The 26,296-nt window shown below is 45.8% G+C and overlaps 1 protein-coding gene across 4 annotated transcripts; it reads right to left on the bottom strand.

Moving 5' to 3' along the window:
- Positions 1-111: 111 nt before the first annotated feature.
- Positions 112-25,657, bottom strand: LOC308170841 (protein polybromo-1-like). 4 transcript variants are annotated; one of them, XM_080545689.1, is made up of 31 exons: positions 25,619-25,657; positions 24,510-24,670; positions 24,207-24,304; positions 22,439-22,586; positions 21,859-22,008; positions 21,097-21,213; positions 20,844-20,912; positions 20,645-20,743; positions 20,408-20,493; positions 20,138-20,229; positions 19,600-19,816; positions 18,774-18,915; positions 18,513-18,607; positions 17,836-18,115; positions 17,449-17,554; positions 16,682-17,043; positions 15,227-15,504; positions 14,498-14,709; positions 13,855-14,040; positions 13,261-13,418; positions 12,373-12,621; positions 9,223-9,368; positions 8,611-8,768; positions 7,817-8,000; positions 6,408-6,612; positions 6,037-6,075; positions 5,710-5,908; positions 5,059-5,211; positions 3,751-3,818; positions 2,291-2,498; positions 112-1,892 (listed from the first exon to the last, which is right to left on the bottom strand). In XM_080545689.1, the coding sequence occupies exons 2-31, from the start codon at positions 24,651-24,653 to the stop codon at positions 1,729-1,731; spliced, it is 4,812 nt and encodes a 1,603-aa protein (XP_080401815.1). In that variant the 5' UTR covers positions 24,654-24,670; positions 25,619-25,657; the 3' UTR covers positions 112-1,728. The 4 variants fall into 4 exon arrangements, with proteins under 4 accessions (XP_080401815.1, XP_080401817.1, XP_080401818.1 ...); XM_080545691.1 differs by having other exon boundaries at positions 5,140-5,211; XM_080545692.1 differs by lacking the exon at positions 6,037-6,075 and adding an exon at positions 4,438-4,584.
- Between the last annotated feature and the right edge of the window lie 639 nt (positions 25,658-26,296).

Here is a 26,296-nt window from a genome sequence, read left to right as displayed (position 1 = left end):
GCAATGACAAATAAAGTCCATTCCATTCCATTCCATGTTTGAAAGAGCATCTCCAAACTTCCCTTTCCATGAAACTCACACAAAGCATGAAAGACACATGAACCGAGACAATCATGTCCACCGAAAATTTATTCCAGCAGTGACCATAATAAGCCAAGATCATTGTTTTTACATTTAAAAAATCTTCATCATACCCATAAAAAAAAAGAAAAAGCACACACACACAAACTAAGCTTATTTCGCTATAAAATATAAAATCCAATGATTGAGTCACTATTAAATATTGCCTTTCTTTCTATTGTAATCATATCAGGGCTTGACATTAAGCTTTTTCAGGTACTTGTCGTTCGGACAAGTGAACTTATCTTTTACTTGTCCTAGAGCTCAAGTTACTTGTCCAAATCCAAAGATTTTGAAAAAGCAATAATATTAATAATAATATATTATACTCTCACCGGCCACTTCATTAGGTACACCTTTTCAACTGCTTGTTAACGCAAATACCTAATCAGCCAATCATGTGGCAGCAACTCAATGCATTTAGGCATGTGGACATGGTCAAGACGATCTGCTGAAGTTCAAACCAACATCAGAATGGGAAATAAAGGTGATTTAAGTGACTTTGAACCTGGCATGGTTGTTGGTGCCAGACGGGCTGTTGCGTGATATTATAGTGTCAATATGGACCAAAATCTCTGAGGAATGTTTCCAGCACCTTGTTGAATCTATGCCACGAAGAATTAAGGCAGTTCTGAAGGCAAAAGAGGGGGTCCAACCCCAAGGTGTGCCTAATGAAGTGGCCAGTGAGTGTATGTGTATGCAAATAACACATTTGACTACTATTGATTTGATAATGATGTATCCTTAATTTTCTAATGTATTCATTAAACAATATTTTGTAATTATTTAAAAACGTAGGGGTAATCAGTGATTACCCTAACCCTAACCCTTTTAGATTAAGATTGGCCACAAAAGGGATAAATATCTAGGAATATTTACAAAAAATGTTTGTAACTACAGTCCCTCCCCAATGGAAGCAATCTTATTTGCTAGCCTTTGGATAGTATCCTATATTCAAATTGAGAAATCTATCATTAGTGTCATTCTGAAGTTCATATTGCGATGTGCTGGTCTTAAAACTTCAAACCTAAAATATACGATCGCATCGAACTACATGAAAATAAGCGGCATTGAGAAGAAGCGAATATGCGCATGTTCACGTGAATGGCACTAGTGACAGGAGACCCACAACACTATGGCTGCGTTCGTAAACTCGCTCTGGAATCTGATCAGCACTCATGGAATGCCTTTTGTCCAATCAAATTACTTGGTCTCTTTATGACGTTGAACGCAGTGTGCGCTCTGACGCTCTGAGCGAATTTACGAACTATGACGATAACGAACTACGAGAGACTGAAATAGCCAGAATGAGGCGCGGCATCGCTTTGCTTGCTATTTTTTTTTACTATTCAGATCGGAAGGAGGAATTAATGTTTGCAGATATTAATACATATTGATTTGTTTTTTTGTTTTGACTTGTCCATCGGACAACTGCAGGAGGAAGTCCACTTGTCCAAACATAAAATGTACTTGTCCCGGACAAGCGGACAAGCCTTAATGTCGAGCCCTGCATATGATCTATTGTATCTATGACCTATTCTTCTTCCTGTGGCCATTCCATGATGAGACAGACAGTGAGTGACAGTGGTTAGAGACTTCTAGACTGTTCTACACATTATAGGCCTGGCGGATGTTGAGTGAGTCTCGCAGCATCAGGTCACGCAGTCGGAACAGAGCATCCGCCATGGTGGTGTGGGCGCCCTTGCTCTTCAACCAATGGGCTGGCAGGCGACTCTCCTGCTCTTTGGTTAGACGGGCGTCTTTCCTACGCGCTGTGGAGTCATCACAGGAGGAAGGAGATAAGGTGTCACACATCTACTCAAACACTCAGCCACAGACACACTAGTACAACAACTCGGATGAGACTGAGAGAAATGTTTTATTCAAGAACAGTTATCACATATCGTGAGCTTAGAATGATACGGTTCTATCTCCGTCTAGGGCAGTTCAGAGATATTGAGCGTCAAAGTTTTTACATTCCATTATGTTTTGTGAGATGGAACCTTTGTATTTTATTCATTACTAACTCAAAAACGGCAACATTTTAATAATAACACCACACAGGCATTAATAAACACCTAATGGATCAGATTATGTAAAAAAAACTCAATTTGGACCAAAAATGGAGATGGAACCTTATAATTCTAACGTCACGATATAGCAACGCTACCTTTGAGTGTTTGGTCCCACTTGCTGACGGTGCCAGATTCTGCGTTCAAGCCCTCGATGTACTTCAGGTAGGCCTCGGAGTGCAGCAGCCTCTGGGTCTTGGGGGGCGGGGCCACAAACATGGGCGTGGTCGGCTGCAGGTGAGACGGCTGCCCCATCTGGCCTGGGTAAGGGGGAGGGGCCTGCTGCCCTGGGCTGTACATGCCAGGCTAGGAGACACACACAGACAACACATGGTAAATGGACTGCACTTATATAGCGCCTTTTTTGCTGCTCCAAAGCGCTTTACAACGGCCTCTCATTCACCCATTCACACACACATTCACACACCTGCCATGCAAGGCGCCGGCCCGCTCACTGGGAGCAATTTGGGGGGTTCAGTGTCTTGCCCAAGGACACTTCGACATGTGGCCAGCCGGGGCTCGAACCGCCGGTCTGCCGACCTTGTGATCATTAGACGGCGACTCTACCTCCTGAGACACAGCCGCCCACTGTGAACATTGCCTTCTAATGTACCGGTATGTAGACTGAGTATATGGAACCAGTTCTACAAAACTATAACTGTATAGGTAGCATGATGACTGGGATTTGGGTGCAACTTCATAAAAGACGAAATGACAAAAAGAAGAAGTGTGAAAAGTAATCCTGATATTTAAACGACAGAGATCAGTATGATTCGGTTGTTAAGTCGTGTTTCCGGATCCAACGTTGGCTGAGGCGCTCTCTTCGAAATGCCTCAGTAATAATAATAATTCATTATATTTATATAGCGCTTTTCTGAGGCTCAAAGACGCTGACAAATATGGGGAAAACGGGAAAGTGCTGCTGTGTCCCTTGTTGTATGAATAGATCCCAGTCTAAAAAACGATTGAACTGTCATTCTACCGCTGTAGTACACTGGTACTCTGGTGCTTTAGTACACTGGTACTCTGGTGCTTTAGTACACTGGTACTCTGGTGCTTTAGTACACTGGTACTCTGGTGCTTTAGTACACTGGTACTCTGGTGCTTTAGTACACTGGTACTCTGGTGCTTTAGTACACTGGTACTCTGGTGCTTTAGTACACTGGTACTCTGGTGCTTTAGTACACTGGTACTCTGGTGCTTTAGTACACTGGTACTCTGGTGCTTTAGTACACTGGTACTCTGGTGCTTTAGTACACTGGTACTCTGGTGCTGTAGTACACTGGTACTCTGGTGCTTTAGTACACTGGTACTCTGGTGCTTTAGTACACTGGTACTCTGGTGCTTTAGTACACTGGTACTCTGGTGCTTTAGTACACTGGTACTCTGGTGCTTTAGTACACTGGTACTCTGGTGCTTTAGTACACTGGTACTCTGGTGCTTTAGTACACTGGTACTCTGGTGCGGGGAATTTCTGGTTTGGAGCCGGAAATTGCTAAACGTCACGTTTGACGTCAGACTTAACAACCGAATTGCAGCACACAGGTGAGCCGTTCACCTGCTGCATGTAGTGCTGTCCAGGCCCAGGAGCGCCCGCCATGCCGTTCATCCCAGGACCCATCATACCTGCAAGACATAACAACGTCATACATACCAGAACACATGGCTGCAACAGCTTGTTTTGTTTACGTCTCCTAACAGTTATAGTCAAATCCACTGTAGGTGTGGGGTTGTGTGGTTGTGCAGTAAATGCATGCTGCTGTAGGATCAACAAACATAGAGTCTTGTCGGTTTTAAAAACATGTGAGAAGGTTAGTTATAGTTATCCCTATGTTCACATGCAGTAAATGTTTGTGTGTTAATTCAACTGAATGACGACTACAGTGAGATCAGTGAGATCAGTGAACTCAGAACAGGATCAAACTTCACAGTGACGGTAGAACAGTAGAACAGTAGAACAGCGCCTCTGGCCGATGGAGCGCTTGACCACCTAGTAGAGTGACCAGACCTGGCTGCCTGAGTGGGCCGTCAGTGGGACCCCCACAGCCTGTGGACCAGGTAAACCCTCCAGCAGGAGAGACACGACTGGAAACAAGTGAGCAGGTGTGGCTAGGACGCAGGTGTGGCTAGGACACAGGTGTGGCTAGGACGCAGGTGTGGCTAGGACGCAGGTGTGGCTAGGACGCAGGTGTGGCTAGGACACAGGTGTGGCTAGGACGGAGGGGGGGGGGGCGGGGGTCCTTACCCGGGTGGGGCATGCCAGGGTACCCCGGCACACCTGGGTGGAGGAGGTGAGGAGCCATGAGGTGAGGTGGCATTGGGCCAATACCCAACAAGCCCTCATGAGGGCCCTGCATGGGCATGTAGGGGTGGCCGTAAGCGCCCATCATGCCTTGGGGGAGGGGGAGAGGCGGGGAAAGGAGGACAACAACATATCCATGCATAAGTGACATGCAACTGACTATAAAACGACATGCACTATATTAATGATCCAAAAATGATGAAGTTGTTATTAAACCAGTTAGTTAGTAAGCAAAACAAGAAGCATGAAAATTATGTATGAAAAAGAACCAAAAGAACCAAGGCGAAATCGACATGCGGTAGATTTGAAATCATGCAATCTCTGAGTCAATTAACAGTGTTTTGATGCAAAAACTAGGCATATCACTCTCATATTACCAGCAAAAGAAACAAAAGAAAAACTGCCTATGAGAATGGATGGAGATGGCCAATTGACTGATTGAATGATCAAAGTTGAGAGGGGGGGGGAGGGGAGAATTAAGGTTGATTGGTTCTTTTGGCAGTCCAGCTTTCTTTCCAGAGCTGCTGAGTCCCGAACGCTCGTGCTGCCTCTGAGAGGGGTTACCTGGCACAGGCGTCATGGTCTGGTTTAGCATTCCCAACGCGCTAGGCGAAGGCACCACGCCCATCACCCCTACTGGGGTACCTGCTCTGGGGGACGCCGCCTGCTGGGCCGCCCTCTCCCGCTCCTGGGTCTCCACCACTTTGGCTGCTCGCTCTGGAAACCACAAAGACATCATCACATCATCAACACACCATCATGTCATTGCTAAAAATGCTAAAAAAAACACCTAATATCGACTAAGATACCCTGTCGACTATACAATCTGACTCAAACAGTCTACCGATGTTTGAAACTACTGCTGAAACTGAATGGCTCCGTACTGACAGCAGGGTTCGACAGTAACGTTGTTTTACTTGCCCGGAGCAAGGGTTTGTTTGCGCGAGCAAGATGATCGTGAGTGAAGATATTATCAAAGCGTACGGGTGATCGACAGGTGCGTACGCTTTGATAATATCTTCACTCACGATCATCTAGTCTGGTCTGGCGCCTGCGCCGTCTGTTGTTCTTCCTGCACACAGGTAAACAGATCCAGGATCCAGCAGCGTCGTCGGGCTCGCGCAAACAAACCCGGCAAATGTTTTACTTGCTCCGGGCAAGTAAAACAGCGTTACTGTCGAACCCTGGACACCCCTCTGCCAGGCCTCCGCTCACCTTCGTAATCGACCTTCTGGGGCTGGTCCAGGTTCCTCCACTCCGTGCCCACCAGACGACTCAGCTCCCCGAAGGAGAAGTCAGGGTGGCGGGCCTTGATGACGGAGCGCATCTCGCTGCTGAACAGGATGTAGCCGCTCATGTTGATCTTCCGCTTGGCTCCTTCCTTCTTGGACACGCCCTTTACCTTCGGGGTGGACTACGTACAGAGACAGGAGGCAGAGGTCAATGGACACATACATTACCTGAAAAACTCATTCTGAGATTGTCATGGCAACAGGGGATAGGGGATGCATTCCAGGAGGTACTAAGGAACGGATGTCAAACCTGGGTAGGGGGGGTGTGCGTGTGCATGTGGTTGTGAGTCTGTGGAGAGACGGGTGTGAGATGTTAAGGCAAGAGGTGAGTGTGTCTTGTATGCTTGGATGTATTAAGGGTTGGGTACAAGGGGTTTGTGGGAATGTAAAAACTTTGACGCTCAATATCTCTGAACTGCCCTAATCGGAGATAGAACCTTATCATTCTAAACGGAGATAGAACCTTATCATTCTAAACGGAGATAGAACCTTATCATTCTAAACGGAGATAGAACCTTATCATTCTAAACAGAGAGATAGAACCTTAGAATTCTAAGCTCACAATCTGTGTACGCTTGGACCAAGGGGGTGTGTGTGTGGGTGCATGGCTGGGTGTAAGACCTGGGGAGGGGTGTAAGGCATGGTGTCCAAATCGCTTGCCAGAGGGGTCTGCATCTGAGGCATGGAGGGGGTGGCCGGTGCCTCATCCTCATCGTCCAGATCTTCATCCAGGTCTTCCTCGGACATGTCGGCTAGTTTCAGCTCCAACTCCTCGATCTTCTTGTTCAGCAGAGGGGACTGCTCCTTCTGGGGGATGATCAGCTTCCTGGATACGGACCAATGAGGAGAGGGTTAATATCAGCTAGGAAAACCATACAGGGCATCTCGTGATGTTAGAATTATAAGGTTCTATCTCGATTTCTGGTCAGAATTTAGTTTTTTTTTACATAATCTGATCCATTAGGGGTTTATTAATGCCTGTGTGGTGTTATTTTTAAAATGTTGACATTTTTTGAGTTAGTAATTAATAAAATACAAAGGTTCCATCTCACAAAACATAATGGAATGTAAACACTTTGACGCTCAATATCTCTGAACTGCCCTAAACGGAGATAGAACCTTATCATTCTAAACGGAGATAGAACCTTATCATTCTAAACGGAGATAGAACCATATCATTCTAAACGGAGATAGAACCTCATCATTCTAAACGGAGATAGAACCTTATCATTCTAAACGGAGATAGAACCTTATCATTCTAAACGGAGATAGAACCTTATCATTCTAAACGGAGATAGAACCTCATCATTCTAAACGGAGATAGAATCTTATCATTCTAAACGGAGATAGAACCGTATCATTCTAAACGGAGATAGAACCTTATCGTTCTAAACGGAGATAGAACCTTATCATTCTAAACTACCCTAGGAGATAGAACCTTATCATTCTAAACGGAGATAGAACCTTATCATTCTAAACTACCCTAGGAGATAGAACCTTATCATTCTAAACGGAGATAGAACCTTATCATTCTAAACGGAGATAGAACCTTATCATTCTAAACGGAGATAGAACCTTATCATTCTAAACGGAGATAGAACCTTATCATTCTAAACGGAGATAGAACCTTATCATTCTAAACGGAGATAGAACCTTATCATTCTAAACGGAGATAGAACCTTATCATTCTAAACGGAGATAGAACCTTATCATTCTAAACGGAGATAGAACCTTATCATTCTAAACGGAGATAGAACCTTATCATTCTAAACTACCCTAGGAGATAGAACCTTATCATTCTAAACGGAGATAGAACCTCATCATTCTAAACGGAGATAGAACCTCATCATTCTAAACGGAGATAGAACCTTATCATTCTAAACGGAGATAGAACCTTATCATTCTAAACGGAGATAGAACCTTATCATTCTAAACGGAGATAGAACCTTATCATTCTAAACGGAGATAGAACCTCATCATCCTAAGCTCACGCTATGTGTAACCTCTAACCCTCTACATGGGAGTCCCACCTGAAGTAGTAGACCTCGTCGTCCACCACCTTCCCAGACAGGGAGAAGCGCTTCAGGCCCTTGAACTTCTTCATCTGCTTCTCGCTCTCGATGTAGCGGCTCTCACACAGCAGCACGTCGTCCTCCCCCACCTCGGTCGGTCTGCAGGACAGGTAGTCCTTAAAGGACGACACCGCACATTTACCTGAGGGAGAGAGAAGACAGAGAGACAGAGAGGACGTGTTAATACAGGGTGGTCATTGTCTCTCTGTGGTGAGTAGAGTGGAGGACACGAGGACGGGAAGGATGGAAGCCATCTTAGAATACCACCACCACCACCATAGACACACCCTTTAAACCCTGGAGGGTGTGTGGAGGCTACACACTGTGTGTGTGTGTGTGTGTGTGTCAGGGTTCCTACACGTTTAAACAAGTCAAATAAATGTAAGACCTTTTTAGACCCTTTTTATACCTCTTTGAATAGCATTTTAGACCTATTCGCGACACCATAAATTGATAGCTTTCTGTCATCCTCCAGGTGATGAAATTAGGGATTTCACAGCGATACAGACAAAAAGGAAGCGAATTAGAGGCATTTTTTGGGGCCAGCACACAGCCGTAGCCAGACCGGAATGCCAGGGGGAACGAAACAGTTTACAAGGAATAGTCCCAGATGAGAAGTGTCATTAAAGTGTACAGGAAGAGGAGGGTGTCATTAACATGTACAGGAAGAGGAGGGTGTCATTAACATGTACAGGAAGAGGAGGGTGTCATTAACATGTACAGGAAGAGGAGGGTGTGTCCTGCAGGCGTACCTATCACGCAGGTCACGGGGCAGGTCTCCTCCGGGTTGCTCATGAACACCTCCCTCCTGTAGAACATCTTGGTGGGCTCGTGCTCCGTCTCCTCAGGGTGGATGAAGATGGGCCCGAAGAAGAACGCTGCTCCGTCACGCATCCACAACTTCTCAATCCTAGAACCAGAACAGCCCTGTTACTATCATATGACATGACAGCATTCACACAACACCTGCATACAAATGGTAAATGGTAAACGGACTGCACTTATATTATAGCTATGCCTTTATCCAAAGCGCTTTATAACGGCCTCTCATTCACACACACATTCACACACCAAATGGCGGCAAGCTGCCGTGCAAGGCGCCGGCCCGCTCACTGGGAGCAATTTTGGGGTTCAGTGTCTTGCCCAAGGACACTTAGAAATGTGGCCAGCCGGGGCTCGAACCGCCGATCTGCCAACCTTCCGATCATTAGACGCCGACTCTACCTCCTGAGACACAGCCGCCCCCTTTTTTTTTCTTTTTTTTTATGATGTAGCCCTGTTACTATCATATGACATGACAGCATTCACACAACACCTGCACACACCACAGTACTCATGAAATAAAAAGTGTTTTCTCCACCCACCTGCCGACCCGATGTTTGACCAGCCCGTGTGACTGGATGTAGACGCAGTCTCCCACCTTCAGCCACATCTTGTTGTAGTGCAGCTGGTCGTAGTACTGCCAGCCTGGCTCCCCCCCGGTCATCTCCACAGGGACGTCCTCCCTCTCCTACACACAACACAACCTCAGTGGCCATGGCAACACAATGCTTTCAGGTGGGATTTCTGACTAAAATGGAGATGGATTGCTTCTGGTCAGTGCCTCATGTAATGGTGATGGGCCTTCTTTAGGGACAGCCATGCGTGACGTTAGAATTATAAGGTTCTATCTCAATTTTTGGTCAAAATTGAGTTTTTTACATACCGTATTTTCCGCACTATAAGGCGCACTTAAAAGCCTTTAATTTTCAAAAAACCCGACAGTGCGCCTTATAACCCGGAGCGCCTTATATATGGATCAATTTGTTAATTGTTGATCCATACTGGTTGTACACGGCGCTCAAGGCGCTCTGTCAAAATGTTTCAGTACGACTGGTAAACTACAAAGCCGCACCGCTTGCAGCATTACGGTAATCAGTAAACACCGGTGTTGTGCTTACTCACAGTCCCACACCACTTGTGTGTATAAAGACCCCAAGTAAAGAAGACTAACCAGAGTTTCCGAGGGAACAAAGCGAGATGGCCACAGTTAGACACAGTTAGAGGACAAACTCCAACAGTGGGTTGTTGAACAGAGAGCCGCAAGTAGAAGCATCTCTACAGTCACTATTCGAATGAAGGCAACAGCGCGAGCACGGGACATGAACATCGATGAATTTCGAGGCGGTCCTTCTTGGTGCTTTCAACTTCAAGTTTTAAAGTACCCACTCGATATAATAAACAACAGTTTAACGATCACTAAACACTTATAATTTGTGTGTTGGATTCATTATTCTCGTTTGCCGGAGGCTACCGGTAAGGGAGGGTTGTAAACATACTTTCGTTTTAGCTCGTGTTCAAAAGCAATAACTGTGTGTTCATCTTGTTATGTGTAGTTATGTGTTTTTAGCATGTCGATGTTCTCTCAGCATGTTATCATGTTATTAAAATACAGTTTAGACCTTCGTAGCGATGTGTTTTGTTAGCAGCGTTCGTAGCTGTGGCTGCGTTCAGAGTCACAAAACTGAAAAATTACGTTGCACATTTCACCAGGAGCTGTCACATATTGGTTGTTGGTTATAATTGTATAGCCTATTGGTTGTTTTCTGGTGTTGTTTTATTGTTTTGCTCTGTTTGTAGTCTACTTGATGTATTTTTATCAGCTGTTAAATCACCACAGCGGTTAATCCACTAATAGAGATAATACCAGATTGAAAATGCTTGTAGCTAACTACCGTATTTTCCGGACTATAAGTCGCGGTTTTTTTCATACTTTGGCTGGTCCTGCGACTTATAGTCAGGTGCGACTTATATATCAATCATTCATAATCTCTGACTGACATGAACTGACATACGGTAATCTCTGACTGACATGAACCAAGGAGTAACTTCCGCTAGCGCCTCATACACGATAGAATAGCCATTATACTTGACAATGTGGACATTAAACACGACAATGTGGACATTAAACATGATGTTATGGACCTTATACACAATGTTATGGACGTTATAAACGATATTAAAGTCATTTATTCCTTCCAGAGACTGTTCTATGTTGCTAAGTTACCCCCGCGAGGCTATTTTGCTACTTCCGCTAGCGCCACATACGCGATAGAATAGCCATTATACTCGACAATGTGGACATTACACACGACAATGTGGACATTAAACATGATATTATGGACCTTATACACGATATTATGAACGTTATACACGATATTAAAGTCATTTATTACCTTTCAGAGGCTGTTCAATGTTGCATTGTTTGTAGGCCGCCCTTCATCCTAACTACTTCCGTTTTTCACCAAGCTATCTTTGTCATGGCCTTATACACGATAAATAGTCGTTACACTCGACAATGTGGACATTAAGCACTATATTATGAACGTTATACACGCTATTATGAACGTTATACACGATATTAAAGTCATTTATTACCTTTCAGAGGCTGTTCCATCCTGTTTGCTTGCTCCCGCGACGCCATTTTGCTAACCTTCGTTAGCAACGCGCTAGCTAGCCCTGGCTTTACACTCGATAATTTAAGTATTTCTAACCTTTCAGAAGAAGTTTTAACGTGAATTATGTCCTTCCTGGGCTTACAAATCCTCTCATGTCTCTTCACAGTGCCAGACTAGAGTCAAGCTCAACAGGGTCTTCTTTCCCCGCTGATTCCGCCAAGCCCGTTCCCTTGAACCATGCGACTTATAGTCCAGTGCGACTTATATGTGGTTTTTTCCTCTTCATGACCCATTTTTGGCCTGCTGCGACTTATACTCGGGTGCGACTTATAGTCCGGAAAATACGGTACTCTATATCTCGTGGTCACAGCTATTGCGAATTGCTATTCACGCGAGTCAGCTGTGAATCACCACAGGTCCTTGACGCTTGTTGCAAAAATGGATGACGAACGGCTGATACTTGAGGTGGAAAAATATATATTTTTGACAGTGGAGCAGGTAGAACGTTGACGGTGACAACGCTCAGGTGGAGCATGGACAACGGGAAGTTGACACAACACCGATGGAGAGGTGACGCAACGCAGTAGGTGGAGCTTGGGCGTAACGCAACCCCAGTCAAACGTTTGACTGCAGTATTTTCTATTCTATGCGCCTTATAATCCGGTGCGCCTTATAATCCGGTGCGCCCTGTATATGAAAACAGTTCTAAAATAGGCCATTCATTGAAGGTGCGCCTTATAATCCGGTGCGCCTTAGAGTGCGGAAAATACGGTAATCTGATCCATTAGGTGTTTATTAATGCCTGTGTGGTGTTATTTTTTAAATGTTGAATATTTTTTGTTAGTAATTAATAAAATACAAAGGTTCCATCTCACAAAACATAATAGAATGTAAAAACGTTGACGCTCAATATCTCTGAGCTACCCTAAACGGAGATAGAACCTTATCATTCTAAACGGAGATAGAACCTTATCATTCTAAACGGAGATAGAACCTTATCATTCTAAGCTCACGCATGGGCAAAATGCCTCTCCTACTATATCCCTTGAGTGTCCAACATGCATACGTAACCCTCACCTTGTCCACGACGACGTTGCTGCTGTTGTTAACGGCCACTGCCGCCGGTCTCTCCTGGTCATGCTTGGCAAACATGGAGGCGACCCGGACCACAGGTAACGGCACGTCCCGAGGGACAAACCTCACGGAGCCGGCCGGTATGGCCCACATCTTGATCTTCTTGAAGGCCTTGTTCCTGGCGGAGTAACGGGACTCACAGATGTAGATGTCCTCTGCCCTGAAGCCCTCAGGCTGCAGTTTAAAGTAATCCTGTGGAACAGAGACAGAGAACACAGTACTGCCACCTGTCAACATGGAGTGGTGCCTCAGACACTAGTAGAGGAAAACTAGTAGAGGAACACTAGTATAGGAAGTCTGCCAACCAGGGTTCCCACACCTTCTGAAACATCACATTCAAGCACTTTTCAAGGACTTTCAAGACTCAATTCCTTCAAATTCAAGGACCCAACACGGCATAGTTTGAGACAGATCTAGATAATAATTTATATAATAGGAACTATCCGCTCACAGACAACAATTAAAAAGAGAGGCTTTTGAATGTAGAGGCTTGAACACTAGATGGTTTCTTGCCTTCTCTACCACAGCACAGCAAAACAATATATTGTGAAATATGTGTAAAGTTACTGTTAAGTTAAGCAATGTGACTTATCTACGGTACTATAATTACGTAAAACATTTATTTCATTTTTTTTAGAGAGAGAGGGGGGGGAATTCAAGCACTTTCAATGACCCATGTCTCTTTTCAAAAACTTTTAAGGCCTTGATTTTTTTTTCCGGAAATTCGCAAACTTTCAAGGATTTCAAGGACCCGTGGGAACCCTGGCCAGCCAACAAGGGACAGAGTCACTTCTGTTTGCATGATGCAATTGTACTGACGGGTGTCTTTACCTTCACAAACATGACCATGCATTTGCCCAGTATCTTGCTAACGGGCACTCTGTTGAAGTAGTCACTCTTGAACACCTCCTTCTCCAGGAACTTGCGGGTGGCCAGGTGAAAGGTCTCACTGGGCCGGTAGAACCAGCAGCCGTAGAGCCACTTCTCACCTGCACACAGAGGACAGAGCTTCACCCACACTGCTGTAAAGGGCAGATCAGCATAGAGCTAAGCAGAACCAGGTTAGGGAGGCTACGGTTATTCCTACAACTATACGGGGGACATAGAAGGTGTACAGTGTGAACAGTGTGAACATGAGGCACAGCAGAGGGAGAGACAGTTCACAGAACAGCAGTAGAGGTTCTTGAAGTAGAATCAGAGGAAAAGAATTAGAGGAGACTGATGGTGATGGATGGCGACGGAAGGTCATGAGAGAGTGTGTGTGTGTGTGTGTGTGTGTGTGTGTGTGTGAGAACAAGAGTGTGTGTGTGTGTGTGTGTGTGTGTGTGTGAGAACAGAGTGTGTGTGTGTGTGTGTGCGTGTGTGTGTGTGAACAGAGTGTGTGTGTGTGTGTGTGCTGTCAAGAGTGTGTGTTCAGTTAGGTACCTGCGTCGTCCTCCCACAGGCGTTCGATGCAGACGATGTGAGGCTTCAGGTTGGCCTTGGCCGGCTGCACGTAGACACAGTCTCCCACGTGGTACACCCTGTTCTCGAAGCTGCAGTTCTGGCTGTACGTCCGCTCTGGGCCAGACTGCCACGCTTCTCCAGCTGGGTCCTCCGTCTTCTCACCCTCTGGGAGTCACACACACAGTATCAGTCTCGCATCAAACACACGTTTCGGTCACACTACACATCGAAGACTTTACTGTCGCCGACGATACACCAATTAACCAAGGGTTCCCACACCTTCTGAAACATCAAATTCAAGCACCTTTCAAGGACCTTTCAAGGACTTTCAAGCACCTTTCAAGGACTTTCAAGACTCAAGTCCCTCAAATTCAAGGACCCAACACGGCATAGTTTGAGACAGAACTAGTTGACGAGCTAAGTATTATTATTTTTTTATATATATATATATATTTTAGAGAGAGAGAGAGGGAGGGGGGGGGGGAATTCAAGCACTTTCAATGACCCATGTCTATTTTCAAAAACTTTTAAGACCTTGATTTCTTTTTCTCAAATTCACAAACTTTCAAGGATTTCAAGGACCCGTGGGAACCCTGAATTAAACACACACACACACACACACCTTTCCCCTCCTCCTCCCTCTTCAGTTTGTCCTCCTCCATCTCTTTGGGCAGCTTGTCTCTTTTCTCCTGCTCCACGTCGCTGTGCTGGTGTTTGGAGGTGTAGCTGAGCGCGGGCGTCAGCAGGATCTCTCCGTTCTTACACAGCTCATCTCTGATCTTGATGAAGAACTGCTGGAGCTCCACTGCATCCTCAAAGATCTCAGAGTCCGTCCTGCAACGGGGGCCAGGGTCAGAAGTCAAGGTCATGGAGATATGGTTTGATTGTCCGACAGACCATGGCAAGTCATTTTGTGAGCTAATGATAAGGTTCTATCTCCGTTTAGAATGATAAGGTTCTATCTCCGTTTAGAATGATAAGGTTCTATCTCCGTTTAGAATGATAAGGTTCTATCTCCGTTTAGAATGAGAAGGTTCTATCTCCGTTTAGAATGATAAGGTTCTATCTCCGTTTAGAATGATACGGTTCTATCTCCGTTTAGGGCAGTTCAGAGATATTGAGCGTCAAAGTTTTTACATTCCATTATGTTTTGTGAGATGGAACCTTTGTATTTTATGAATTACTAACCAAAAAAAATAAATATTTTAAAAATAACACCACACAGGCATTAATAAACACCTAATGGATCAGATTATGTAAAAAAAAAACTCAATTTTGACAAAAATGGAGATAGAACCTTATAATTCTAACGTCACGATTTGTAAGTAATTGTGTAAGTATGATTGCCTACCTGTGGAGCCTCCTGGCCTTCTCCAGCACCTCAAACATGTGCTCCTGGAACACGTCCAGCCTCTTGTAGCGGCCGTGGTCCACGTTGACCCGGATGACGTCAAAGTTGAGCGGCGGCTTCTCCGGGCTGGCCGGGTCCTGGGCGGGGATCTCCGCCAGGGAGTCGCTATAGCAACGCCCCTCCTCGTCCTGGTGGCCCAGCACCGACACGAACAGGTTCCTGATCAGCTCTCGGACCAGCGGTCCCACGGCCGGCGCCCCCATCTCCTCCCCCCCCTCCTGGTAAGTAAGTATGTAAGTAAGTAAAGCTTTATTTACATAGCACCTTTCATACAAGAAATGCAGCTCAAAGCGCTTTACAACAGGAATAAGAACATAAAGTGAATATAAAAACATATACAAGTAGGGATGTCCCGATCCGATACTGAGATCGGATATCGACCCGATATTGGTCCTGAATGCTGGATCGGAGATCGGACCAGAAAAAAAAAAGGCTCCGATCCGATCCTACTGTCATCCGCAGTCAAACTTATGTGTATAAGCGATGAGAGAATAAAAACAGTGAACAGAAACACGTGTCGCAGAAATCCTTCACGCAAGTCCTATATGCGCTTAAAATGCGCATAGCGCTTCACGCGAGTCCTATATGCGCTTAAAATGCGCATAGCGCTGCGCTGTGTGCTTCCGGTTTCATTACAAAGAGGTTAACCCTATGTGCCTGACGTCTAACAACATTCAAATTACTCTAACTTCATATTTTTTCGGATTTCAATGTATGACACATCATTTGAAAGCTTATGATCCGTAGTTCCAATCCACAACACGTCGCATTTGTTGCTTTAATAAAGGCTGGCAGTCTTTAATTTAACTGTTGTTGGTGTGGACTATATACTGGGGAGGTATTTGAATGAATGAATGAATGAATGGTCTTTATTGTCATTGCTACAGTACAGGTACCAAACAACGAAATTTAGGAGGGGTGGCTCCCCTGGTGTTAGGAAAAAAAAAAAAAAAAAAAATAAATATTCAGGGGTCAAAAAATTTATACAAATATCGGATCGGTATCGGTATCGCCGATACCCGAAGCCCAGGTATCGGTATCGGTATCGGTAGTGAAAAAGTGGGATCGGGACATCCCTATATACAAGCATAGAATGAATATAAAAGCAGGGGGGAAAACAGTCAAAAGAAAAGGTAAAGATTTACATTTCTTACACACTATGTGCTTTGCGTGAGTTTAGAATGATAAGGTTCTATCTCCGTTTAGAATGATAAGGTTCTATCTCCGTTTAGAATGATAAGGTTCTATCTCCGTTTAGGGCAGTTCAGAGATATTGAGCGTCAAAGTTTTTACATTCCGTTATGTTTTGTGAGATGGAACCTTTGTATTTTATTAATTACTAACTCAAAAATGTCAACATTTTAAAGATAACACCACACAGGCATTAATAAACACCTGGTGCCTGCGGGTCTCCAGCAGCACACGGTGCAGCAGCAGGGCGTCGCGGTAGATCAGAGACTCGGGCTCGTTGTAGGTGCAGGCGTTGTTGAACATGAGGACGAAGTCTTCCACCAGGGCGTCCACGTCCTGGTAGCGTCCGGCGGCCATGTGGCTGCGCAGGCGCTCCATGTCGATGGGCCGCTTGATGGCGGCGTAGTAGTCGGGCAGCTCGGCGCGCGACGGTAGCCGCAGGAAGATGGTGCTGATGCGCCGGCCCCGGCGGTCTAAGTAGTTCCGCACGGCGTCGTAGAGCTCGTTCAGCCTCTGCTGCAGGGGGGTGAGGTACTTGGACTTCTTCGGGGAGACGCCACTCTTTCCTAGAGAGAGAAAATAAATGGTTATGGTCAGTGTCAAAGCCAAACTCCCTGAAGAAATCAAACAGGCCCAAACCCTTAAAATATTTTAATCTAAGCTAAAAACCTTCATGCTTTGCAGCAGTCATGATTAAACACAAACACTTCTATCAATGTCTTTTTCCCATTAACTATTGTCTTATTAAATGTTTTATCAATTTACTTCTTATATTTGCTTTGATTCATTGTAATTTTTCTGCTCTTGCTGTATTTTTAAATAATGTATGTAAAGCACTTTGAATTGCCCCTGTTGTATGAAATGTGCTGTACAAATAAACTTGCCTTCAGTGCCCAAATAGTTCTTAGAACAATTCCCATGTAAGATTTAACAGAGAAGCCAGATGGGCACCTCTGGACAGGTAAACCTACGTAGTTTCAGCTTGGGGGACCCAACGCCCCCCTCCTCTGGAGACGGGCCCAGCTCCTTCCTCTTGTCCTTCAGAATCTTCTCCAGGACCTCAGCGTCGTTATAAACCTGTCACAACACAACACAACACAACACTTATTAGTGCCTTGAAAGCATCAAATTGATTTCATATTGGCATATCATTTATTATTAAAATATATTTCCACATCCCCATATTGTCGAATAATAGCGAGCAACTTCGGATAGAATCTGTGTCTGTTTCCATCCCATTATCTGAGCTTTCCCAAACAACGTATCCGGGTCCATCCCTACTGTCCACACTGTGTGGTACGTCTAACCCAGGATGTCTCTCCCCTGACCTCCGACCCCATGCGTGTCTATCTGCCCACCTGAGAGCCCTCCTCGTTGTAATGGCGCGCGTTGCGGAACATCAGCCTCATGTCCTCCATCAGAACCTCCTCCGAGGTGTAGCGCTCCGAGCGGACGTTGTGCTCGATGGTCTTCAGGTCCATGGGCTCCAGGATGATCTTGTAGTAGTCGGGGTAGTCCTTCTTAGACGGCTTCACCATGAAGAGGTCGCAGAGCCTCCGCCCAGAGCCGCCCTCACGGCCCTCGATCACAGAGCCAAACAGAGCCTTCATCCGGTTCTTCTTTATGTTCTTCTTATGGCTACGAGAAACACATTAACATGGGTTTAGCATAGCAACGCCAGGTAGAGCAAATAGCAAAATAGAACCTGTAATGAAATGGTAAATGGTAAATGGACTGACTTATATAGCGCCTTTATCCAAAGCGCTTTACAACGGCCTCTCATTCACCCATTCACACACACATTCACACACCAATGGCGGCAAGCTACCACGCAAGGCGCCGGCCGGCCCGCTCACTGGGAGCAATTTGGGGTTCAGTGTCTCGCCCAAGGACACTTCAACATGTGGCCAGCCGGGGCTCGAACCGCCGACCGCCAATCTGCCGACCTTGCGATCATTAGACGGCGACTCTACCTCCTGAGACACAGCCGCCCCTAATGAGAATATCTGATGTTAACGTTAGGAAGCCTTCGTACCTTTTCCTCTTAGTAGTTCCAGGGGTTCCTGCGTCAGAGGACAGGATGCTGTCTCCGTCCTCGTCGTCTCTCCTCAGAAGCTCCTTCTTCTTCACCTGGAAAACAACAGATATCTCAGTAAAAAAAATGACCCTCTTTCCGCCTATCTCTCTCTATACAGCAGAGAGCTACATACCAGCCGCCACATTGGATTAAGGTTTTGCTTTGATCTAGAACTTTAATCTAAACAATCAACAGGATGAAGGGATTAGGTGATCTAACCTGCATGATCTGCTGCAGCCGGAGAGCGCGTTTGTAGATGCCCGAGTTGGGCACGTTGTAGCGCTTGGCGTTCTCAAACATCAGCGTCAGGTCAGCGTCCATCTGCTCCACAGACTCATACTCTCCGTTCTTCATCTTCTCCCTGGGGGAACGAGGAAGGACATCATTCACTGCCCCCCAGCACTGCGTCTCCTGAGACATCTACTGCCCCCCAGCACTGCGTCTCCTGAGACATCTACTACCCCCCAGCACTGTGTCTCCTGAGACATCTTCTGCCCCCCAGCCCTGCGTCTCCTGAGACATCTACTGCCCCCCAGCACTGCGTCTCCTGAGACATCTACTGCCCCCCAGCACTGCGTCTCCTGAAGACACCCGCTTTTCCCCTCTACTGTGTCCCCTAAAAACTTCTATTGACCCCTTTGTACTGTTTCTCTGTTTCTCCAGTGTCTATATAAATAAATAAAAAACTAGGTTAGAAGAAGGTGATGGAAGAAGGTTTCTCCTTCTATCAGTGGCCCCGGGCCTGAGCTGGATTACTCTTCCTGCTACGACTGGTGGATTGATGATTCACTTGCTTAGTGAAATGTATTGATTGTAAGTCCCTTTGGAATAAGGCGAAAATGTAAATGTAAATTCACTGACATTAGCCCCTCCCACAGCAGAGAAACAGCATTAGCCCCACCCACACGAGAGAAACATCATTTAGAGAATGGCACTTGCCCCCAGTAAGCAGCGATTTGGTGCGTACTCATTAATTATAAATCTACGAGTGACAAGCTCTAAACTCTCCATTAGCAGTCCTGCCAGGGTGGGAGGGTGTTCTCACCTGATACTCTGCAGGGCGATGGGCTGTTTCATCTGCTGGTAGTAGTCGGGGTATTCCTTGCGAGAGGGCAGCTGCAGGAAGGGTTCTGACAGCAGCTGGCCCTGCGTGTTCCTGCCTCCCCTCACCGCCTCGTACAGCAGGAAGACGGGGTTACTCATGTCCATGCTGGAGCTGAGGCACTCCGCCTCAGACTCGCCCTCGTCGTAAAGGACAGACCCTGGGAACATGATGAAGATGATGATGATTACAATCACATCCAGTCACTGGCTGAAACAGGCAGCTGTGGTGTTTCAGGAAGTTGTGGTGTAGGAGGTTTAGAAATGGTAAATGGTAAATGGACTGCACTTATATAGCGCCTTTTGGCTGCTCCAAAGCGCTTTACAACGGCCTCTCATTCACCCATTCACACACACAATCACACACCAACGGCGGCAAGCTACCATGCAAGGCGCCGGCCCGCTCACTGGGAGCAATTTTGGGGTTCAGTGTCTTGCCCAACACCACTTCGACATGTGGCCAGCCGGGGCTCGATGCTTACCAAAGAGCAGGGCGTCCTCGTCACTCTCTGAGCCGTACTGCAGGGCCATGGTGATGGCAGAGAGACGGTCCCCCTGGGCAGACCGCCGGTTTCTAGACAAACAACAGAAACATAACGACAGACGACCATAAACAAACACATACAGAAACATAACGACAGACAGCCATAAACAGGCAATACTCAGACAATCTCTTATCAAATAGTTGCTTGCTTGTACATCAAAATACAGACAAAGATAACTTGTACAGGGTAGTAGTGGTGGTAAAATACCTGATGCGCAGACTGGATTTCGTGGGCTCAGCGTGATCAATTTCAGTTTTCCGTTGGATGAAGACTTTCTTGATGAGGTTAGCATCCTTTACGACGAGAAAAGTCATGAATTGTAATTAGTGCCTTTTATAAACACATTAAAACTAGACAGACAAATGTGCAACTATTAAGCAAAAAAGGTGGATTAAGACTGAAGATAAATGCATCACAAAAGAGCACATGCTGTAACAGGCCTACCTTGAACACCTGAGATCCCGGTTCATTGTATGTTTTAGCATTTTTAGCCATCAGGACGACGTCCTTGGCCATGGCGTTCACACTTTTATAGTATCCAATCTGACAAGAAGGTTAATTAGTATGTAAGCACGTAAACCTGTTCATTTCTTGATAAAACTAATAAACAACTACACATCACAATGAGTGGAGAAGTGAATACCTGTATTCTTTGAGCAATGGCTCTCAGATCAATTGGGTCCTTTATAACAGCATAATAGTCTGGGTAGTGCTGGAGGAAAGGGGAGAGAATGGGGCACTTTAAAAAAGATTTGGACAATTGTTGAGTCACGACAACGTGAGGCTGTTGACTGGTAACAGTTGAGAACCTACGCCCGCACATCCTTGAAGCGTAACGTTTGGATCACCTGTACTAAAGCAGTTGGTTTATGGAGTTCAGCCACAGAGGCTCTTACCATTTTGGAAGGCAACTTCTGGAAGAGTTCACTGATCAGCCTCCCAGAGGGGTCAGTGTACGACACCACCGCCTCCAGGAGCTGCTCCAACACCTCCTTCAGACAGCTTGGAGGAGTCTGCCAACCAGAGCGCATACACAACAATCAGATGCCTAGGCCTCAGAGCATGTATCAGACACAGACACACACAGATTAAATGGTAAACAGACTGCACTTATATATCGCCTTTATCCAAAGCGCTTTACAACGGCCTCTCATTCACCCATTCACACACACATTCACACACCAATGGCGGCAAGCTGCCATGCAAGGCGCAGGCCCGCTCACTGGGAGCAATTTGGGGTTCAGTGTCTTGCCCAAGGACACTTCGACATGTGGCCAGCCGGGGCTCGAACCGTCGATCTGCCGACCTTGCGACCATTAGACGGCGGCTCTACCTCCTGAGACACAGCCTCTACCTCCTGAGACACAGCCTCTACCTCCTGAGACACAGCCTCTACCTCCTGAGACACAGCCTCTACCTCCTGAGACACAGCCTCTACCTCCTGAGACACAACCTCTACCTCCTGAGACACAGCCTCTACCTCCTGAGACACAGCCTCTACCTCCTGAGACACAGCCTCTACCTCCACCAGCCTCTACCTCCTGAGACACAGCCTCTACCTCCTGAGACACAGCCTCTACCTCCTGAGACACAGCCTCTACCTCCTGAGACACAGCCTCTACCTCCTGAGACACGGCAGATTAACTAGTGATCCTCACCTCATCCTCCGTGGAGATTCCAGGAGTATCAAGCATGTCATCAGCATCTTCATCATCGTCATCACCGTCGCCTGGCCGCACAAACTCGTTCCTGGTGTGGATGTAGAGCTGCCACAGACGGCAGGCCGCGTGGTACTCCTCACTCTCAGCCTGAAACGTTGAAGACAATTAGAGCGGCGGGTTGAGTTCATTATAATCTGTGCAGACACCACAACATCATACATCCAATTGCAGGGTTCGACAGTAACGCTGTTTTACTTACTTGCGTGCAGGAAGAACAACAGACGGCGCAGGCGCCAGACCAGACTAGATGATCGTGGAGTGAAGATATTATCAAAGCGTACGCGCCTGTCGATCACCCGTACGCTTTGATAATATCTTCACTGCACGATCATCTAGTCTGGTCTGGCACCTGCGCCGTCTGTTGTTCTTCCTGCACACAGGTAAACACATCCAGGATCCAGCAGCGTCGTCGGGCTCGCGCTAACAAACCCCGCGAATGTTTTACTTACTCCGGGCAAAGTAAAAAAGTGTTACTGTCGAACCCTGACATTGTCATCAAGTGTACATGCCACTCCACCTTATAGTAGGCTTTGGCATTGTTGAACATGAGCTGGAAGTCAGTGGTGAGCTGCTCCACCTCCTGGTAATCCTCTGACTTGAGCTTCTGCTGGATCTTAGTCATGTCGATGGGACGGGACACAACCTCATAGTAGTCCGCCTGGTTCCTGAGGGAGCGGGGAGGGAGGAGACGTTTCACCTGGACAATCTACCTCAACTGTTACAATCCACCTCAACTGTTACAATCCACCTCAACTGTTACAATCCACCTCTCATGTCATGATCCATCATCGTTAGTAACAAGTAACATGTAGTAATGTCCCTGTTAGGGATGTCCCGATCCGATACTGAGATCGGATATCGACCCGATATTGGTCCTGAATGCTGGATCGGAGATCGGACCAGAAAAAAAAAAGGCTCCGATCCGCGTGCCCGATCCGCGTCTGTGTTACGTCTGTGTTTACGACAGTTTGGGCTTTACGACATGTGCCGTATTACGTTTTGTGTTACACTCGTGTTTGATTAAATGGAGTTGCCAGCTCCGACTACAAGCTCTGAGTTCGACTCCGTTATTGAACATAACATTGGCGAGATGCGAGAGAAACTCCCCCCAGACAGCAAAATTGCAAAAGCAATAACGGAGAAATTGGTTCGGTTTATTGTGCTCGACGACCAACCACTTTCGGTGGTAGAGAATGTGGGGTTTCGGAGTTTAATTGAACACCTAGAGCCGCGTTATACTTTGCCCAGTCGGCATTATATAACCGAAAATGCCATCCCGAAAATGCACAATGAAGTGTGTGAGTTCCTCGCCAAACTATTGGAGAATGTCGATGCTATTAGCTTCACAACGGACATTTGGAGCTCAGACGTGTGTCCAATGTCGTTGTTGAGTCTCACAGCACACTGGATAGACTCTGATTTTACTTTCAAGAAAGCGGTGCTGCATGCCCGTGAGTTCCGTGGCTCACACACTGGGGATTCCATTAAGGCAGCCATGGAGGAGATGCTGCTCGAATGGAAAATTAACAAAAGCAAAGTCCATGTCGTTTTAAGAGAGGTGGTCACTGAGTACTGCAGAGTACTATTTTTGTTGCTTTAATAAAGGCTGGCAGTCTTTAATTTAACTGTTGTTGGTGTGGACTATATACTGGGGAGGTATTTGAATGAATGAATGAATGGTCTTTATTGTCATTGCTACAGTACAGGTACCAAACAACGAAATTTAGGAGGGGTGGCTCCCCTGGTGTTAGGAAAAAATAAATTAAAAAAAAATTAAAAAAATTCAGGGGTCAAAAAATTTATACAAATATCGGATCGGTATCGGTATCGCCGATACCCGAAGCCCAGGTATCGGTATCGGTATCGGTAGTGAAAAAGTGGGATCGGGACATCCCTAGTCCCTGTCATACACATCATACTACAATTATACTAGAATTCAACAGCTGAACACGTCGTTCTCACAATTCATCTCATATTTAAGCAATATCACACGAGAGGGAGTGCTGTTATACTGAATATCAGCACGGCTGTGATTCGGTCGTAGGTACGAGGCCGCTCCTTCAATAAAAAAAAAATCTGCAACTGGACTGTTGCCTAGTAACCTGAACACAAACATCGGCAGGCTAGCTACTTTGTATTAACGGTCATTTCGGAGTGATACATATAGTTAAAAGTCCCAGTGCTGTTATACTGTATATCGGCACTCATGGAATGCCTCTTGTCCAATCAAATGACTTGGTCGGAACTAACTGTTGTATAACATTCTATAGGTCTGTTAGAAGTACCTTCTCTTTGGTACTCTGATGAACAGTTCACAAAGCAGCCGCCCCTGGTCGTCCTTGTGGTCTCTGACAGTGTTGTACAGCTCGTGGCACACTGCAATCTGTTGAACACAAAATAAGTTTAACACAGAGTGACAACAAACATACGGTTACTTTCAACAATCTCTGTGTTGTCATGTCTGTTGTCTCAAGCTCACTGCTACTCGAGTGCATGTTGACATCACAATAGATGTTGCGAATGAATGAATTTCCCTCCACATCTATGTAGATATGGCAGTTAACTGAAAGGCGAGGACGTCTACTCACAGGGTCGACAGCAGGAACGTTAGAGGCTCTTCTTCTCTTCCTGCCGCTTCCAGGAGTGGAGGAGGAGGCGTCGTCGAAGTCCCCGCCGCCGCTCACGCTGCTGGAGGGAGAAGTCGCTCTTCTCCTTTTGGAACTCATTGGCATAGCTAGCGAGCTAATACCTACAACACACACACACACACACACACACACACACACACACACACACACACACACACACACACACATTTTAAATGCTTTATTTATGTCCACATACATCTACAATATCTAAAGGACATAAATACTATCAGTGCAACACACAGGATGTTATTAACAACCAGTTCTGCTACACACATGATGTTATTCACACCAGATGATACCAGTGGATTGACAGACACAGTATCAATACTGTAAAACAGACAGCTCATCATGGGTACAGGAAGCACCGCCTTCTCCATATTGAGCGGCTACCAATAACAGCAGATATTGAGCAATACTTTGCTAACTGTTTGGCACTTCTCTCTCACACACACACAGCCCAGCCCCCCCCCCCCCCACACACACACACAGCCCCCCCCCCACACGCGCGCACACACACACACACACACACACTCACTCTCACACACACACACACACTCACACTCACACACACACACACACACACACACACACACACACACACACAGCCCCCCCCCCCCACACACACACACACAGCCCCCCCCCCACACGCGCGCACACACACACACTCACACACACTCACACTCACACACACACACACACACACACACACACACACACACACACACACACACACACACACACACACACACACAGACTCAGTCAGTCAGCCATATCGCATTCTGAACGTCCTCAAGTTCCAGATCTATTCACATGCAGACAGACACACAGATCTCATCATTCTACTGGACCAGTTAGCCAACAAGCTAGCTAGGCTACAAACAAAGGAAGCGCCTACATGCTAAATGCTAAGCTACTGTAGCTACTCTGGGTAAACACATAGATAACATATAGATATGTTGTGAACCAGATAGGTAACTAAGTCAGTTAACGTTGTTTAACCAGACGAGCCCGCCGACAGATAAACAGACAGACAGACAGACAGGTCTTACCTGATATCACTATAAAATCCCCTGAGCAGAATGTGTGTAGCTGTCTGTAGCTAGCTACACTGGAACGCTGCTTCTTCGTTGGTGTTTGACTGACGGCAGATATGTCAACATGTTAGCGCATTACTGCCCCCGCCCGGCCGGGAGTGGTTATTGATAAAGCAATACACTACTAACTACAGTAGCCTTATATTAGATATTATAGATCAGTAAACTGCACTAGAGCCTTGTCTCTCTCAACCCTGCTAAATATTTAAAAATCTGATAGAATTTGATTGACACTTTAAAAAAAAATGTTGATTGAATTGACACTTAATTTATGTAAGCCTGTGTTATGTATGCACTTCACTAGACCGACTGTGCATTTGTTATATAAGGTTAACACAACTTATTGTTACGTTACAATATCTTAAATGATGTTATTTATTGTTTGTAATTATTTATGGTGTTATTTATTGTGTTCATCATTTATTGTTATTTATTGTGTTCATCATCTCAATTAAATTACTTCCAGTAATGGTGCCATAAGGACAATGTTTATCAACAGTTGTAGGCCTGTAGGCTGTAGCCCATTTCGTTGAATTAATGAAATATGGAGTACCCACATGCGCTGCCACAGATTCATAATGATAACCAATTATCCTCCTTAAAAAGAAAGTCTACGAATCTCATCATTTTATT

Source organism: Nansenia antarctica, assembly GCF_963989245.1.
Source record: "Nansenia antarctica genome assembly, chromosome: 15".
NCBI lineage: Eukaryota > Metazoa > Chordata > Actinopteri > Argentiniformes > Microstomatidae > Nansenia > Nansenia antarctica.
This window is presented reverse-complemented; position numbering and strand designations above follow the sequence as displayed.